The 16,765-nt window shown below is 48.1% G+C and overlaps 1 protein-coding gene across 1 annotated transcript in view; it reads right to left on the bottom strand.

Moving 5' to 3' along the window:
- The window catches only part of SH3RF1 (SH3 domain containing ring finger 1), a 181,323-nt gene extending 165,716 nt beyond the window's left edge, over positions 1-15,607 (bottom strand). Inside the window, exons 1-2 of the mRNA XM_055145107.1 lie at positions 15,481-15,607; positions 13,393-13,886 (exon numbers count right to left, since the gene is read on the bottom strand). Coding sequence (XP_055001082.1) covers positions 13,393-13,785 — 393 coding nt within the window. The 5' untranslated portion in view covers positions 13,786-13,886; positions 15,481-15,607. The remainder of the gene's footprint in view (positions 1-13,392; positions 13,887-15,480) is intronic.
- Positions 15,608-16,765: the final 1,158 nt, after the last annotated feature.

The following is a 16,765-nucleotide window of genomic DNA, read 5'->3' as shown; positions in this document are numbered from 1 at the left end:
ATCCCTGAGTGTGGAAATAGGAGTAAGCCCTGAGATCAGCTAGGTATGTTCCAAAAACCAAATACATAAACACCGGACCACAATACGGATTCAAGAACAAAATCTTGATGCAGTGGGGAAAAGGGCAGGCGAGGGAGGGAGAAGTAAAGAAAAATCAGCCCTAAGGAATAAACATTGTATACGCACACATTCTATATCCAATAGGGTACAGAATGTGAGGGCATAATAACCTTTCTGATTTTTTTTTTATTTTAACAGGGCCAGAGAGATAGTACAGCAGGTGAAACACTTGCCTTGCACACAGCTTCCTACTCAATCTGATCCCTGGCATCACATAGGTCTCCCAACCACCTCCAGAAATGATCCCGAAGCACAGATCCGGGCATAAAATCTCAGCACAGGTGGGTGTAGTCCAAAAGCAAATAAAAAATTGTAACAGCACCACAAAGCATACCTAGTTTCCCTTACAACAAGTATTAGGCGTCAAGTCTGAAAAAAACTACACCAAAAAATAAAAAAAATAAATAAAAAAGACAAAGGACTTTAAATTATTTATTATTGCCCCTAAAATATTTTTAATAATCTGATCTATTATTTTCCCATCAATAAGGAATGGTGAAAGGAAGAAAGGAGGGAGAAAAGTAGAAAGGAGAGAGGAAGGGAGAAAAGACAGCAGGCAGGAAGGAAGGAGGGATGGAGGGAGTGAGGGTATGCAATGAAAACATTGCTAGATCGTTTGCTATAATACAAATTGCTGCCCCAATGACAACAAGAAATAATGGTACCCCCATCACCTCCTACAGATAAGGCACAGAAAACCAGTGTCACCCCACAGTCAGAGTCCAGATTAAACCACACAGAAAGCACCTCTTGTCATCACTAACTCATACACAATTTGTGTATTTAAGATTCAAGTTGTCCATTTAAAACAAAATGCCCTATGGCATGCATTAACATAATAAATGTTGACTGCTTAAATGACCACACAGCACATCCCAATGTTATTTTACAACCTGACTCATGGATTCTGGATGCTCTCATTTCTGGAGAGAAATAGCAGGAAGCACTAGCAATTGCTGAGTCTCTCCTAGTCCTGAGCAATCTGGTTCCTTATCCCACGGAGCAATCATAACTCAAGAAAGCAAATGTCCATGACCTTTTTGTTTGTTTGTTTGTTTGCGGTCAGGAGGGGAGGCCATATGTAGCATCGGGGACCAAGCCAGGGCAGCCACATGCAAGGCAAGCACCTTAGCCCCCATAATAGCTCCAGAAAGCAGCTCAGGGAGAAATATGCTGGAGAGCGACACAGAATCCAAGAGAGGTAGGTCTGCCTGGGGCTGAGCCCCTCATTTTTCTACTCCATCACATTTTCGCTCCGGCAAAAAGCAGAGTGAACAGAAAGGCGCATTCAGAGGAAGAAATCAATTCCCCTGCACTTCCCCTGACATTTTTTGAAAGAGCTTCTGTATTCTTTGGCCTCTTCCCCACACTTGATGAAACCTTCTACTATGTCCAAGGCTCACACACATTGCCCACGGCTAGGATGACCATATGGCCCTGCGTGCCCCAGACAGTCCCAGTTTACTCCTGTTGACTCTGCAAAATGAACAACGCATGCCTTTCCGTGGCCCAGCATGGCCCAGGCTAGAAAGATAAATGACACGATCATCCCACTTATGCCCCCTTCCCTGGGCCCCGGCTGACCCAAAGCAGTTTGATGACTCCCCTCTCTGCCTTCCTCCCTCCCTCTCGGCATAAACATTCTATCCGTCAGAGACGGTCATCTCAGTAGCTAGAGGGAAGAAAGCAAGAGGGTGAAGGCAGAGCATTTCACTCTCTAACTGCTGGGGCCGCAGGCAGTGACAGTCTTCTTTGCATGAAGACAGTCATGTTCGGGTGGATCATTCCAGGTTGCCCAGCAAGCAACCTAGGTCACAGGCTTCCCAAGCTGTGTGCTCTTCCTTCTCTGGCAGCCCTGCTTCTAGACCTCCAGATTTGCCACAGCTCATGCAGCGTGCGCTCCTAAAAGGACACTTGAGGCTGGCAACTGGGATCCATCCTTTCCATCACATGCCCCCTAGATGTGATCCAGACACGATGCGGTCCAGACCACCCATGTCAGTTTGCTCCAAGTATTTTCTGTAGCAAAGTGGCCCTCTACAAGGATAGCGGTCTCCAAAATGCCAGAGCTGCCAGGGAACTGAGATATCAGACAAGCCCTCACTGGAGTATAAAAGCGGGAAGTCCAGGCCAAGGAAGAGAAATCACGGGTGTGGCATCAGAAAAGGCAGGACGAGCAATCCTGTCCCTATTCTTTCCACCCCACAGGTGAGTTTCCGCTTTCCACCAGCAGACATTTCATTCCTCAGACACAGAGAGCCAGTGAGTTGCTGGCACCATGTAAAATATTTGAAGCTGTCCAGGACGGCGCCGTGCAGTCAGCATGAGAGTTGGAGCAGCATCGCAGTGGCTGCACCGCAGAAAAGATTTTCGACAGCTCAGGACTTGCCTTATCAAAGGGAGCAGGGAACCCAAAACATGCAAGTGCGGATTCCAGTATGCAGCATTCTGCGCTGTGAAGCGCGTCACGCTGAAGGGCAGTCACGAGGCCCCACAGATGGGGGGGTGCAGTCCTGGAGATGAGCACTCCAGCTCAGCTCACCGGTGGGGCAAAGAAATCAAACACCGCTGGGACAAGGGAATGAACGAAGACTGGGCTGAAATGACAGACTGAACAACTGGGAAAGCAGAGTTCCCACAACTAACTCGGAACAGGCTGAGAAATGGAATGTTAAGATTTGAAATTCAGTTGTATCACATATATTGATATTTAATCTTTATGCCTAGTACATACAGATTTATTAAACATAAAGGTTAAAACAATGATTAAGGAATGTCTTTAGTAACCAAGAATTCCCTTCCCACTGGTTGATGGCACTGGGTACAGGAGTTGATTTTGTTGGGTTGTGTCTATTCACATTCCATATGTGAGAAAAGATATTAGATCCTGAATCTCTTCCAGATTTCGTTGAATATGATCATCTCCAGTTCTAGCCATTTTGTCCTGAAGGGCAGGATTTAATGTCTTACCGGCAGCCTAGCATTCCACCCGCTATATCACACAGCTTCTTCATCCAGTAACTGTTGATGGATATTTAGGTTGGTTCCATGTTCTGGCTACTGTGACAAAGGGCAACAGATGACAAAAAGCTAAAATAAATAAAATGATGGGATCTTCTAGCAATAATTTAAAGGAACCCAGTTCAAGAATGATTCAATGAGCAAATAAAAGAAAAAAATCATCTCGTAGCAAATGGGGGAAAAAAGACAAAGTCCCAGCAAAATAAGAGAAGTAAATGAGGATATATCATGTGATAAATGAAATTATATCACGAACAAAAGCAAGAAGAAATGAAGAGGTTGCTCTTTGAGCTTAATGGAAAATTAAAGATGAAAAAACTCCACTTGCATATGCTCCTCTTGCACTTTTCCCGAGTTTCACAATGCAAACAATCCACTATCAACGGCTGCGGCTAACCAGTGGCAACGGCTCCTCCACTCCCTTCCCAACTACCTAGGAAGAGCCCTCGAGCACACCCCTCTTTAAATAAAATTGCTGTGTGTTTTTGGTGGCTGGAAGGGGACACTGGGGAAGGGATTGGTGCTCAAACACAGTATCCCTGAAACTCAATCATAAATGACTTTTTAACTTAGCAATTCACGGTGATGAAAATAAATTACTGATGAAAAATAAACAAATTTTAAAAATAAAATGGTTGTGTTTGCAGGACTAGCTACAAGAGACCGGCAGGTAGGGCACTAGCTTGCACATGGTGGACCTAGGTTCAGTACCCGGCATCCTGTGTGGTCACCCAAGCCCACCAGGAGTGATCCCTGAGGACAGAGCTAGGAGGACTAACTGCCACCAGGTGTGGCTCAAAACAAACAAAACGGCTCTGTTTGCAGAAGCCCCTAGAGTGCGCCCCAGAAGCTAGTGCCAACCTCCGCCCACCCAGGACATGGGCCACAGAATAGGCGGTGTCCACTTGGGGGTTTTAGTTTTAAGGATACAACTTACAGAAAACCTCTGAGTGGCTGGAGCGATAGCCCCTCATATGGTCCCCTGAGCACTGCCAGGAGTAATTCCTGAGTGCAGAGCTAAGAGTAACCCCTGAGTATCACTGGGTGTGACCCAAAGAGAAAAGAAAAAAAAAAAACTCTGAAAACTCAGAGCAGCGTGGAGCAGAGACCTGAAGGAAAAGCACCATCTGTATGAGAGAACTTTGGGGCAGAAGGGAAGGAGCTTCACTGGCATGAAGTTGCCTCCATCTATGCTGACACAGAGGAGGCTCACCTCTGAGCTCCTCACCATTCAGTTGCTTTGTTCACCTTAGCTACACTCTATCACACTACGTACAGGTTTTTCCACATACCTCAAAAGCAACACGTCCCTAGGGGATATGATTTGGTAGTTATTTTTAAGGAGGGTCTAGGAACCTCAATTTTTTCTCGTATTAATTAATGATTATAGCATCCCCAGACCTTCAAAATGACCTAGTAAACCATAGCACATAGGACACTATCCATGGTCTGCTGAGCACTGCTTGGGGTGGTCCACCACGCCCCCAACCCAAATGAAAATTAACAAACAATGACTCCCAGAGAGTTGGTTAGACTCCAACTCAACTTCAACTCAACTCCAAGGACCAGCTGGTGTGCACTGGGACCAGGGTCAGTGGCTTTTGGCCTTCAGCCACTCTCCTCTCCTCCCTTATACTAAGCTGAGAAAGTCTCTCTTCTACCCACCACTGTACAGAAGCCTCATTTGTCTCCTTCTCATGAGAGAATTTTTTTTTAAAGTGTGCGATAAGAATGAAGAGAAGAAAAGAATCACCCCTTGTTACAACCGGAAGAGGCCAAGTGCCCAGGGAGTGTCTGCTGCTAACGGAAGGCCCCGAGACCAGGTGATTGACGGGTCCTCTCTCCAACACCCTTGCAAGGAGATCTTGGAACAACTGTTCAGTCTCTTCCGGTCATCCGCTCCACACCCCACAAATGAGAAGAACAGTGCAGAGTGCTCTGGTGTAAGTAAAAGAGAAGATAACCCAGTAGGGCTCCTGTTTAACAGGGAACATCAAGTCACAGAACAGCACACAGAAAATGATCTCATTCCTGTTGGGGTGATTTTTAATCTTGGAATAAAAGCACCCCAAAAAGCCTGACAATGGTTACTTCTGGAGACTATGAAGGGAGAAACAGGAAGCCTCTTCCACATCCCTTCTACTTTATATCCTTTCTACCATTAAATTCTGTAGTTGCACATGTACTACCTTTGATTTCTAAAACCAACAGAAAGTCTTATATGGCCATTAGAAAGAATGAAGCATGGTCATGCAACCACTTGTACGTTTACAGTATCTTCTCTGCACGGATGCTCTATTGCAATAAGGATCATTTTTTTCAGGAGGCTCAGGCATGAACAGATTTTCCAGGTAAATAAATTATTAAGTAATCACACATGCAGACATAAAATTCTGTCCACGTGGGGAAAAAAGAGCTTTCTTTTGTTTGGGGGCCACCTCCCAGGTGCTCAGGGGCTCTTGCTAGTTCTGTGCTCAAGAGTGACCCTTGGAGGGGCAGGTGCCTGACCCAGTCGGCTGCACCCTAGCATCTCACCCCTGCGCTCGCTCTAGCTGGCCTCGGAACTTCTACACTTGCGAAAACACAAACATACACTTTGTGTGTTGTAGGTGGTAGTTTTGTTTTTGATTTTGACTTTGCAATCATAATGTTCTTAAGAACTCGTTTTAAAATTTGCACTAAATAATATTTTTTCCTCTTCTTGAGAGAGGAGGGGGTGCACACCCTACAGCTCTGGGGATCCAACCCAGGGCTCTACCATTTGGGCCACATTCCAGGCACCATTTTTAATTTTAAAACTATTCACATTTAACCCAGAGGAGTACTATAAGACACACAATCCTTTTCTACCAGATGCTCCTAACTTATTTGGCTTAGCTTTTAAGAACAATTAATTACTCAGTGTCTCCCTGAAAAGAATCCCTCAACGGCACCAAGGTTATGATCAACCCTTGGATCATTGTAGCACCCCCAAGGACAGACTCCCACTTTAGGAAACACTGCGTTAGGTCAGGGTCCCCTTCTCACCTTGTTCCTTTCCTATGCCCTGCCCTGTCCTACCAGCTGCACCCTCCACACACACACACAGTCTCTGCCATGGTCCCCCATTTACTCTATTTCCACCTATGGTCCCCTTAGAATATACTATAGGACCAGAGGGGGCCATATGGCCTTATTGAAAAATGCTGCTTTAGATATTTCTTTAGAAGATCACGGCCAGGAGCTGGAGTAATAGCACAGCGGGTAGAGCATTTGCCCTGCACGTGGCCAACCCAGGTTCCATTCCCAGCATCCATATGGACCCCTGAGGTAATTCCTGAGTGCATGAGCCAGGAGTAACCCCTGTGCATGGCTAGATGTGACCCAAAAAGGGAAAAAAAAAAAGATCCTAGCCAGAGAGCTAGTACAGCAGGTATGGTGTGTGTCTCATATTCGGCCCACCCAGGTTTGATCCCCCGTATGGCATAGGATCCCTTGAGCACTTTCATGAATGATCAGTGAGCACAGAGCCAGGAGGAAACCCTGAGTACCATAGTTGCCCCCTCTCCCCCCAAAATTTAAAAAAATCAAAGACAGGCTAAAGAGAGAGCTCAAGGGGAAGGAGTGCGAGCTGGCCGCATACACTCCTGAGTTGGATCCCCACCCACTGTGGCCCCACAACGACCCTACTGCATCCCTGTCGCAGCTGCTCACCGAGCACTTCTCATGTCCCACAGGCAGCATCCCCTCGGCCCTGCCTTCTACCCCATTCCCAAACCTCACCCTCTGGGGACTGACTCAGGAAACCAAGTGAAGACCAGGGATGGAGCAGCCAAGAACCACAGCCAGCAACTAGGGGGAAGGGGCAGACACCTCCCCAATACAGTCAGCAGAGATCAAGAACTCCTCTGCTCACTGCCACACAGTCACTGGGAACATCAGGGGGCATCTCTCAGGGGGAACCACCAGGTGAAAAGTAGCCCATGGGTCTGAGAGGGACTAACAAAACACTCATGACCATAGAGGAGGTCACTGTTGGTCAGCCGGGACTACCTCCCCAACGGGACACGTGTCCACCACATCCAAGCAGGCACCGACCAAGCCACACAGCGTACACTCCAACACACCGGCCTTCTCCCCACCAACAGAGACACGCACCTGAGAGCATTCTCCAGGCCAGTGAGAGGTGGCCCGTGTGCCCAGAGGTGCTAGCACTGCTCCAGGCCCGGCTACCCCACCCCACAGCCCCTTCCAGCCCTTCCTGGCTGTCTCCTGCTGGGCCTTTCAGACACCCCAATACAATGCCTGGTCTCTGTGGGGAAGCTACGACGGACGAGAAGGGCTGGACAGTGTCCCCAGGCTCCTGCACCACAGCCAAAGAGGCTTACAGAGCTCTGGCCCGGCCACAGGTAGGTACCAGCATGCTACGGCAAGGCATCGGCAGACCGGCCAGCAGGTACCAAAGCATGTCCTGCAGCCTGGAGACCAGAAGTTCGATGGTAAAAGATGGGCAGGACTGCGTTCTCCTGAGGTTCCTCTCCTTGGCTTGAAGATAGGTGTCTTCATCTACCTTCTCTCTGTGCCCTTCTGGGTCAGAATCACATCTTTCTTTCTTCCCCCCCCCTTTTTTTGGCACACATCCCATGGTGCCTGGGGCTACTCCTAGTTCCATGCCCAGGAGTGACCCTTGGCGGGGATTATATGTGGCCTCTGGGATAAAACCTGGGTCGGTTTTATGTTTAATCCCCTTTTTTGTACCGGGACACCAGTCATACTGTGAATAAGAGGGATAGGAATTCAAGTTACAGATTAAGGGGACAGAGTTGATCGGTAATGGCAGCAGGAAGGACGGAGAGGACAGTGGGTGCAGCTGTGGAGAAAGCATGAAACTTGCAGGAGAGAAGACACAGCAGGGCCGAAGCCAAAGCAGAGAGGGTGTTTGCTTTACAGGCAGCCAACTCAGTTTGATCCCCAGCATCCCATACCATCCCCTGAGCTTTACCAAGGGCGGTGCCTGAGCACACAGCCAGGAATAAGCCCTGAGGACTGTCCCCAACATTTCACCCATGTGCCTCCATATCTAGAATTCCCTTTCTCTCAATCTGTTGCACACAAGCTCCGTATTTGGAGCTTTGCTGATCATCTTTGTCCCTGGAACTGTGCAGAGCACTGGAGAGTCACACTGTTCACCTGGCCCTAACCCTAGGTGACTTTGGGGTGGCTCTCCATGCTGTAAGGCCTCGTCGGGGACTGGGAATCGTTAGCCCATCTCTAGTCTCATCAAACTCACCATCCACACAAACGCACACACACCTCATCTAAACTCGGTGCTATCCCCAGCTGCCCAGACACGTGCTCATGCCTGCAGTTAGCATGGTATCCATGTGAGTCTCCTGCCATCAGACCATATAGCCTGACATTCCGAAGCACGGTCTGTTATCTGCTTTCCCATCATTATCTCTCCAGAACCAGGACTGCACCAGGCACCTGGTAAGTGCTCAATACGTGTTAGAAAAAAAAAAAAGAAAGAAAATTTGAACTGTACATTTATGTACTATCAGCTGACATGTAATCTATCCTTGCTGATTAAAAACTGGCTTTGAAGTACAGGCATCGGGAAATCGCTAAACACCACGGCCTGATGAGAATCACGTACAACAGCGCTGGCGGGCAGCAATGGGGCAGAGAGCAGCCTGTCTTGCTGGTACAAAGTTCAGCTCTGGGCATCGGCACATGTGCTGAGCATGATCCCAGCGGTTCTGCTGTCTACAACACATTTCCAGGCATACCACCGCCAGGTGTGCACAGGCACTGCAACCAAAAGGGGCGCCACGCTCTTTGCCTCTGCAAGCACTGCAAAAGGATGTGCAATGCCAAGGCCAGGAAGGACACCCCCCACCCCTCCAAGAGAGCATGGAACCTAGAATGTGCCTAAGTATAAATGAAAAAAGGGGTGAGACCACAGCGTGCATGGAAGCAAACACCACAACTAAAGTATGACCCTGAGCGAGCAGGCATGGCCAGGCCTGGGTGTGACTCCTGGCCATCACAACAACGGCGGGAAGGAAAGAAAGCAGAATAGCAACGTGCACGGATCTTAAGACCTTAAAGCAATGGAAACACCCACCTCCTATGGTACTAAATCATGATTCTATCGGAATCACTTAAGCATGTTTTCAATTGCATTTATAAATGTACGTGTGTGTGTGTGTGTGTGTGTGTGTGTGTGTGTGTGTGTGTGTGTGATATCTCAGGGCTCAACTCTGACCTAAAACCAACAGAAGTTCTTTCCCTGAGGTAAGGAACTGATGGATTCCCATGGTGGCTCCAATCCAACATGATTTTCATTTTCTTTTTCATATTAGACAGGAAACACTAAAATCCTGGGAACAAGATGTGTGTCACACATTGCAAATGCTTCTCTCTGCTGATAACGCTCCATATACCTCAGCCGACTGCATGGGAGCCACATGGTCACAAGCTAATGGAACAGAGAACAGAACGAAAGCAACTGAAGCAACAGTCCACATGTTATCACTTTCAGCTTTTGCAGAACATGTGGAAACGGGCTCACGCACCACTTGGTGGTGTCAGAACATCTAAAGGAGGAGGATGCACGTTTGGGATTTATTACGGTCACTCAACTCAGGGAAGTGTCCAAAGGAGAACATTACAACCTCCAGATGGCTATACTTTAGAGATTTCTTACTTTTTTCAAAAACAAAAGGGGTCTTTGCTGAGATGTATTTGATTTTCAGATCCTTGGACTACATGTTCAGCCTTAGTAAAAAACTTAAAGGCACTAGACTCTAGAAATAATCAGACACTAGAAATAATCAGAAATTATTTCGACTAGGAAAAGAAAACGTTATATTTATGAGTATTGCAGTCTGCATCAACTCAGACTGCGGAATAACTGCTGTTTGCCCTCAGCTCGCTGTCCCTCCCCACCAAGTCACAGACACACGTTCCGCTTTTATACTTATCAAAGTTCTAAGGTCTAAAAAAACTCATCTGGACTTGGCAAGGAGTTGTTCACATTCTATAGAAACTATGAAAATCACTGCCAACTTAGAAAATTTCAAGCACCCAGAAAAGCAATAGTAACATGATCAAAATCGCAAAATAATTTCTCTAAGAAAAGCAAAGCTCAATTTTGGGGAACTTAGCAGTGCAAAGAAGCATCCAACACAACACACTGGCAATTTCCAATGTTAGAAAAGTTAAATTTCAAAGAACATTTTTTTTTTCTTTTTGGGTCACACCCGGCAATGCAGAGGGGTTACTCCTGGCTTTGCACTCAGGAATTACTCCTGGCGGTGCTAGGGGACCATATGGGATGCTGGGAATCGAACCTGGAGTGGCCGCATGCAAGGCAAACGCCCTACCTGCTGTACTATTGCTCCAGCCCCCTCAAAGAACATATTAATTAAAATGCTTAAGTCCTCTTATCAGTAATCAAACACGGAATGTATTCCTCCCAACAGGTAAGGCAATGTGTCAACAACTGAAGTTCGATCCATTCACAGACAGAAAGTATACCTTCTCTAATTAACAAAGAAACAAAATCTCTCCAAAGAAGAAATTCATTCCACTAATGCCTTCATTCAGCTAAGCAGTCTTGGTCAGGTGTCTCCAAAATGACCAACTGATCACTGGCTCCAAGTTTAAAATATCCCAAGTCTACTAATCAAGAACCTGGAAAATTCCATAAAATGAAGGAAATCTAAGCAAAATACTCTATGCACAATAATTTCACATGTGGCTTTCAAATCTGGAAAGAAAGCTTTGTAAACCTGAAGTTCTCACACCCTTTATTTATTTTGGTTTAAGTGGGGGGGCCACGCCCAATGGCAGTTTGGAGCTACTCCTAGCTCTGCGCTCAGGACAGACCCCTGACCGTGCTTTGCAGAGCATACGTGGTGCCAGGGATCAAACCAGGTTGGCAGGATGCAGGTCAAGTAGATTTATCTGTGTACTATCTATCCAGACCCTGTCATCCCTTTTTAAAATATTTAAATATCATTGGGGCTGGAGTGATAGCACAGCGGGTAGCGTGTTTGCCTTGCACGCAGCAGACCCGGGTTCGATTCCCAGCATCCCATATGGTCCCCCGAGTACCGCCAGGAGTAACTCCTGAGTGTAGAGCCAGGAGTGACCCCTGTGTATTGCCAGGTGTGACCCAAAAATAAATAAATAAATAAATAAATAAATAAATAAATAAATAAATAAATATCACTCAAAAGAAATCTGATATATTAGTGATAAAACTTTTCTAGTAATGAAAATACTTTAACACCTGTGATGTTAATGCATTGCCTAATTTGTAGAAGATAACTTGAGAAAAAAGCAAGGGAATGGTTACCAATTCCATGTCAACTGTCTGTATTTACCTGGAAATTTACCCTATTCACTATCTTCAATGGACAGTTCCTACAGTAAGTGAAGAAGTCAGTATTGACTGTTTACCAAATACTTGGAGAAAAAAAATTATCATCCAAATGAACTAATCTTTAAAAACAGATGTTACCAATTTAGCCAACTATCAAAATTATTTCTTCCAATGAAAACGGAATTGTTTTAATTATATGATGTCCACAACAACTATTTTTGGGTCCTTGGCTGGTTCATTTGGGGGCCATACCCAGTGGTATTCCAGGCCCACTCCTGGCTCTGCACTCAGGGATCATTCCTGGTACAGCTCTAGGGACCCTATAGGGTAACGGGGATCAAATCGGAGCCAGCTGCATGCAAGGCAAATACCCTACCTGCTGTACTATAGCTCTGGCCCCCACAACTATTTTTACAAAAATGAAAACACCTATCTTACTGGGATGCCATCACCCCACAACATAATTTACATTTATTCAGTATACCTTGCCATCCAAGGATTTAAGTTGCAGCAACACTCAAAACACAGTTTTGGAGAGATAACATAGACTTTAAGGCATTTGCCTTATAAGCTGGTCCCTGGTTACATCCCTGGCACTGTATATGGTCCTGAGGACCACCAGGAGTGGCCCCTGAGAACTGTTAGATGTGGTCCATCCTGCCCCCTCAATTATTTCAGCTCAAACACAAAACCCAAAGAAAACCATTTTGATAGAAACATTTCATCTCACTCCTTGTAAAACCATCATAAAGCTCGATTCTCTGTCTCTGCTCTCCTAGCGTAGTCCTAAATGACATTTTGTTGCCACGGCAACAGAACTCTGCTACCTGTGGCCATGATTTGTTAAGAATCCCTCCAACCAGTAAACTCTGTGCTGTGCATTCATAAAACCAACAGAATGGCTTCAAGCAACAGAAAAATCAAGGCTTGATTTTCTACTTAAGATTTAGCTGCATACATATTTATCATATACATATATGGACACATACATACATAATTATGGCTCTTTTAACTCCATCAAAAAGATAAAACCGTATCCAATTTCCATTTTAAAGAGAAAATACACTTATTTTTTCAAAAAGCTGTGTTTTAGATTTTATTGAATGATTGCTGTTTCTCAAAATGAATCATAAAAAGGAAGACTATTTGGAGAGATTTTCTTTTTTTCTTTTTGGGTCACACCCAGCGATGCACAGGGGTTACTCCTGGCTCTGCACTCAGGACTTACCCCTGGCGGTGCTCAAGGGACCATATGGGATGCTGGGAATCCAACCCAGGTCGGCCGAGTGCAAGGCAAACGCCCTACCCGCTGTGCTATCGCTCCAGCCCCAATTTGGAGAGATTTTTAAAAACAAGAAAATGTATTATTTATAACCAATCTTATTCTAAGAGGAAAATAATATATATTTATATAGCATGTGTGTGTACACACACACACATATATACATATATATAGTATTTCCTATGTGTTCCAGTAAGCCCCATACTTTGTGCGTATATTTGATATATATATAAATTTGTGTACATATACAGACATGACATGTGTACATGTACAAACATATCTGTATATGTATATACACACAAACATGTGTCATCGTTTCCGATCTGTTCCACTAAGCCTTGTTGTTTGCATGTATATTTAATATATATATATATATATAAATTTGTGCGCATATATACACATGACATATATGTGTATGACATATATACAAACATATCTGCATATGTGTGTGCGCATACACACACATATGGCATCATGTCCTCTATGTTCCAGTAAGCCTCATTCCTTAACAATGAGCTGATTTTGAAAAATCAAGTGAGGCACAAAGGGTCAAAGTGGTCCTCAGCCCTCTGGTCCGCTGCTCCTACAGGCTACTCACCCGCACCGGGGGGCTCCAGGCTTGCACCCGGGGCTGCTGTCCCCCCTGGGAGATCTGCAGATCTTTGGAGCTGCAATTAGCTACGGTGCTACTCTGCGCCCTCAGCGCATTGGTGCAGTTGGTCCCAGCGCCCCCACCTGGGCCAGGTTTCCAGGGCCTCTGCTTGATGCCATCCAGGAGTCTGACAAGCAGGATGTTACTCGGAAGCTCCTCCACACCGGAGCCCACTAAAGTCCTGCACTCGGGACATCTCAGTTCATTTCGGGAACCTACAATCCCCAACAAGCAGCGTTTGCAAAACGTATGCTGGCAAGGCAAGACCTTGGCAGAAGCGTCAAGCCGCTCCAGACACACCGGACACTCCAGGAGGTCCAACAAGGACGACTCGTCCATCTTCTCTAGTTGACCGAGGGAAGGACTTGAGAAATGTTCGAAGCTGTGTGCATCCCTTAAAGCAATTCATGTAACATCCATTTCAGACTTCCCTCTGGAGTCTAGGGAGTGGGGGAATTAAAGAAAAAAAACATGTTAAAAAGACATGATTAGTGTTGTTTTCTGAGTCTAGCTTGGCTTTGGAATGTGATTCCTGAACTCCCAAAGTCAACAACTGAAAACAAAACAGGCTTTTTTTTTTTTTGAAAGGGGAGGGTGCCACAGTAGGGGTTGCTCAGAGGTTACTCCTGGCTCTATGCTCAGGGATTATTCTTGGCAGTGCTTGGGGGGGAGGAAATCACATGTATTGCCCAGGATCGAACCAAGGTCTCCTAAGGCAAGAGTCCTAGCCCACTTGACTGTGCTTGGCCCCAATAGGCTTTAAAAAAAAAAATTGAAAATAGCCCCAATAGGTATGTAGGAGTTCGCTGTGCAGAAATAAATTAAGCACTGTTCAGGATTCCTGCAATAAACAGGATTTATGAAATGCAATAAAGGGGCATAATGCAATCAAGCTCACAGAGTGATATTAGCTGCCTTAATAAACTCCTCAACTCATCTGAGAACCTAAACAGAAGCAATTGAAAGTTTCCTCTACCTGAAATTACTTTGAAATCCAACAAAGTTCCCAATTTTGAAGCCACCTCAGGGTTGAGGGAACCCAGCCTCATATGATCGCTTGTGGTAAATGATTCCAATATTAAATACATATGTTCCTTCCCTGGTCTTAAAAATAGAACTGTTTCATCTTGCCCAACCGAAAACGCGCTGAGGGTTGACAATTCTAAAGGACCCCGCTAAAGATGTGCTTGAAAGCGGCTGAAACATAAAAGCACCCGGCAGGGCTACGCTTGGCAAACTCTGAGACGGATTTCTGAACGGCCTGTCCTAATCCCATTCAGAAAATCTGGCAAAATTATCACCGAAAGAATTTGACAAAGGAATGCTGGACTGAAATCTGGGAGCATAATGCGAAAATGGGGCCATTCAGGGGAAAGGGGGGAGAAAAAAAGCATTTAAGCTAGGGACTGCGCCACTCTCCCCACCCCACCCCGCCCCGCCCGCTCCCCAAATTAATGTGAATGCGGTTGCCTAGGAGAAGGGGGGTTCAAAGGTTTGCATGGAAGCATTAACAGCTGTTCTTGACAGAGTCGGGGCGGGGGGCGCCCGGGGCTGCGCCCCTCTCGCACGCGGCCAAACACAGGTACTCCGGGAGCCGCGGGCAACCCGGGAAGCCAGGGGTCGCAAGTCGGGGCAGGAGGTTGTTGAGGGGGGGTCCCCCCGGATGGCAATGAGCGTCCCGGACCCGGGCTGCGCACGCGGGGCCGGGTGCCCTTCTGGGGCGCACACTCGCCGCCCCCTCGGGTCAAGCCGGGCCCCCGGATCCCTCCCGCACCAGTGCTGGAAGTTTGCAGGGACTTTGCAACCCTCCTCCTCCTCCTCCTCCCCATCAATTCCCTGCCTCCGGGGGAGGAGGAGGGCGGCGGGGACCGAGCAGCCCCCACCGAGCGCCCGGGAGAAGCACGTCTGATGCCGCAGCGCCCCGCCGGGGTCGCCGGGGTCCCCGGGGCCGAGCGGCGAGGCCGCGGGGAGCGCCCGGGCGTGCGGGGGGCGCAGGGGGGCGCGCGGGGGGCCCGCCCGCAGCCCGCGTCCTACCTCGCGCCTCGGCTCCTCCTCTTTGTTCCCGGCCCCGCCGCGGCGGCCGATGCAGATGCGGCCCCGCCGCGCCCGGCGCGCTCGCCCGCCCGACGGTGTCTGACGCGGCCGCCCGCTAGCCCGGCCCAGGAGGGCGGAGGAAGACGCGCAGGGGGAGGAGGAGGAGGGAGGAGGAGGGGGAGGAGGGGGAGGAGGCGGCCGGGCCGCGCCACAGCGCCCCCCGCCGAGCGGCCCCGCGCCAGGCTACCTGCTCCGGGCCGCGCCGAAAGGGCGGGAACGCTCCAGCCGGGAAGACTGGGCGCCCCGGGCTCGGCTCCCCACGAAGCGCCTTCCCCCACCCCTGCCCCCCCCACCGGCCGCCCGCACCCAGGCCCCTGCCCGCCCCGGGACACCCTCCCCTCGCGCCCCCCAATCTCCAGATGGGGAGGAAGGGAGAGGAGGAGAACAGTCGCGTGCGCTAGAAACAGGACCTGGGGTGGGAGGGTTAAGGAAGGGGAGGGTCTGTAGACCTGCCCGAGATTGGGGGGCTGGGGGGAGGGCCGGTGGGGATTCAAAGTCTGACCTCGGGTAAACTGGCACCGCCGAGCTGGCGGAGAGGCGCCTCTTTTATCTGAGCCGGGAGGCAGCCACAGCCCTCGCTGTAATCTTTGTTCCGCTTGCCCCAGGCACACACCTGTAAAGTCTGAAATGGGGGTAGGGGTGGGGGTAGGAGGGGGGAAGCTGTCCACCGGCGTGAAGGCTTGTTTTCCCGTTGCAGGGGAGAAAACAAGTGAAAAAGTAAGACCTGGATCTGCAAAATGTCATGGTTTTACTGACAGGTGTCCTCAACGGATTAAAGGTACCTATCCCTTCAAGGGGTGCAGAAGGCTGTACCTGCAGCCCAACAGGAAGGGCTACAGGCATATTCCACGCACCGGGATGAGGTTTGGAAGGGGCGTTTAGACTCGCTTCTAGTCTCCAGCCAAGGCCGCAGCTAAACCACTGGAGACCAGGGAAAGTCAGTGAAGAAAATAGCATAATGGCTCGGAGCGAGGTGGATCATTGACTGGTCTTGTGCTACACCCCCGCAGGCATGAACTCAGTCCTCATTGCAACCCCATTCGTCAGGCCTCCTTAGCTGGGTTCTAAACAGATTAATATGCAGAGTCATACTGCATGAATACCAGAAATAATAGCCCACTTCCCCCTCCATGGGAAGCGAGCGAGCACACATGCATTTGAGCTGAGGACGCAAGAGAAGAAGTGAACAGAATGGAGGCTTTCTGAAGCCAGCAACCCACAAGCC

The sequence above is a fragment of the Sorex araneus genome, chromosome 1, assembly GCF_027595985.1.
Source record: "Sorex araneus isolate mSorAra2 chromosome 1, mSorAra2.pri, whole genome shotgun sequence".
NCBI lineage: Eukaryota > Metazoa > Chordata > Mammalia > Eulipotyphla > Soricidae > Sorex > Sorex araneus.
This window is presented reverse-complemented; position numbering and strand designations above follow the sequence as displayed.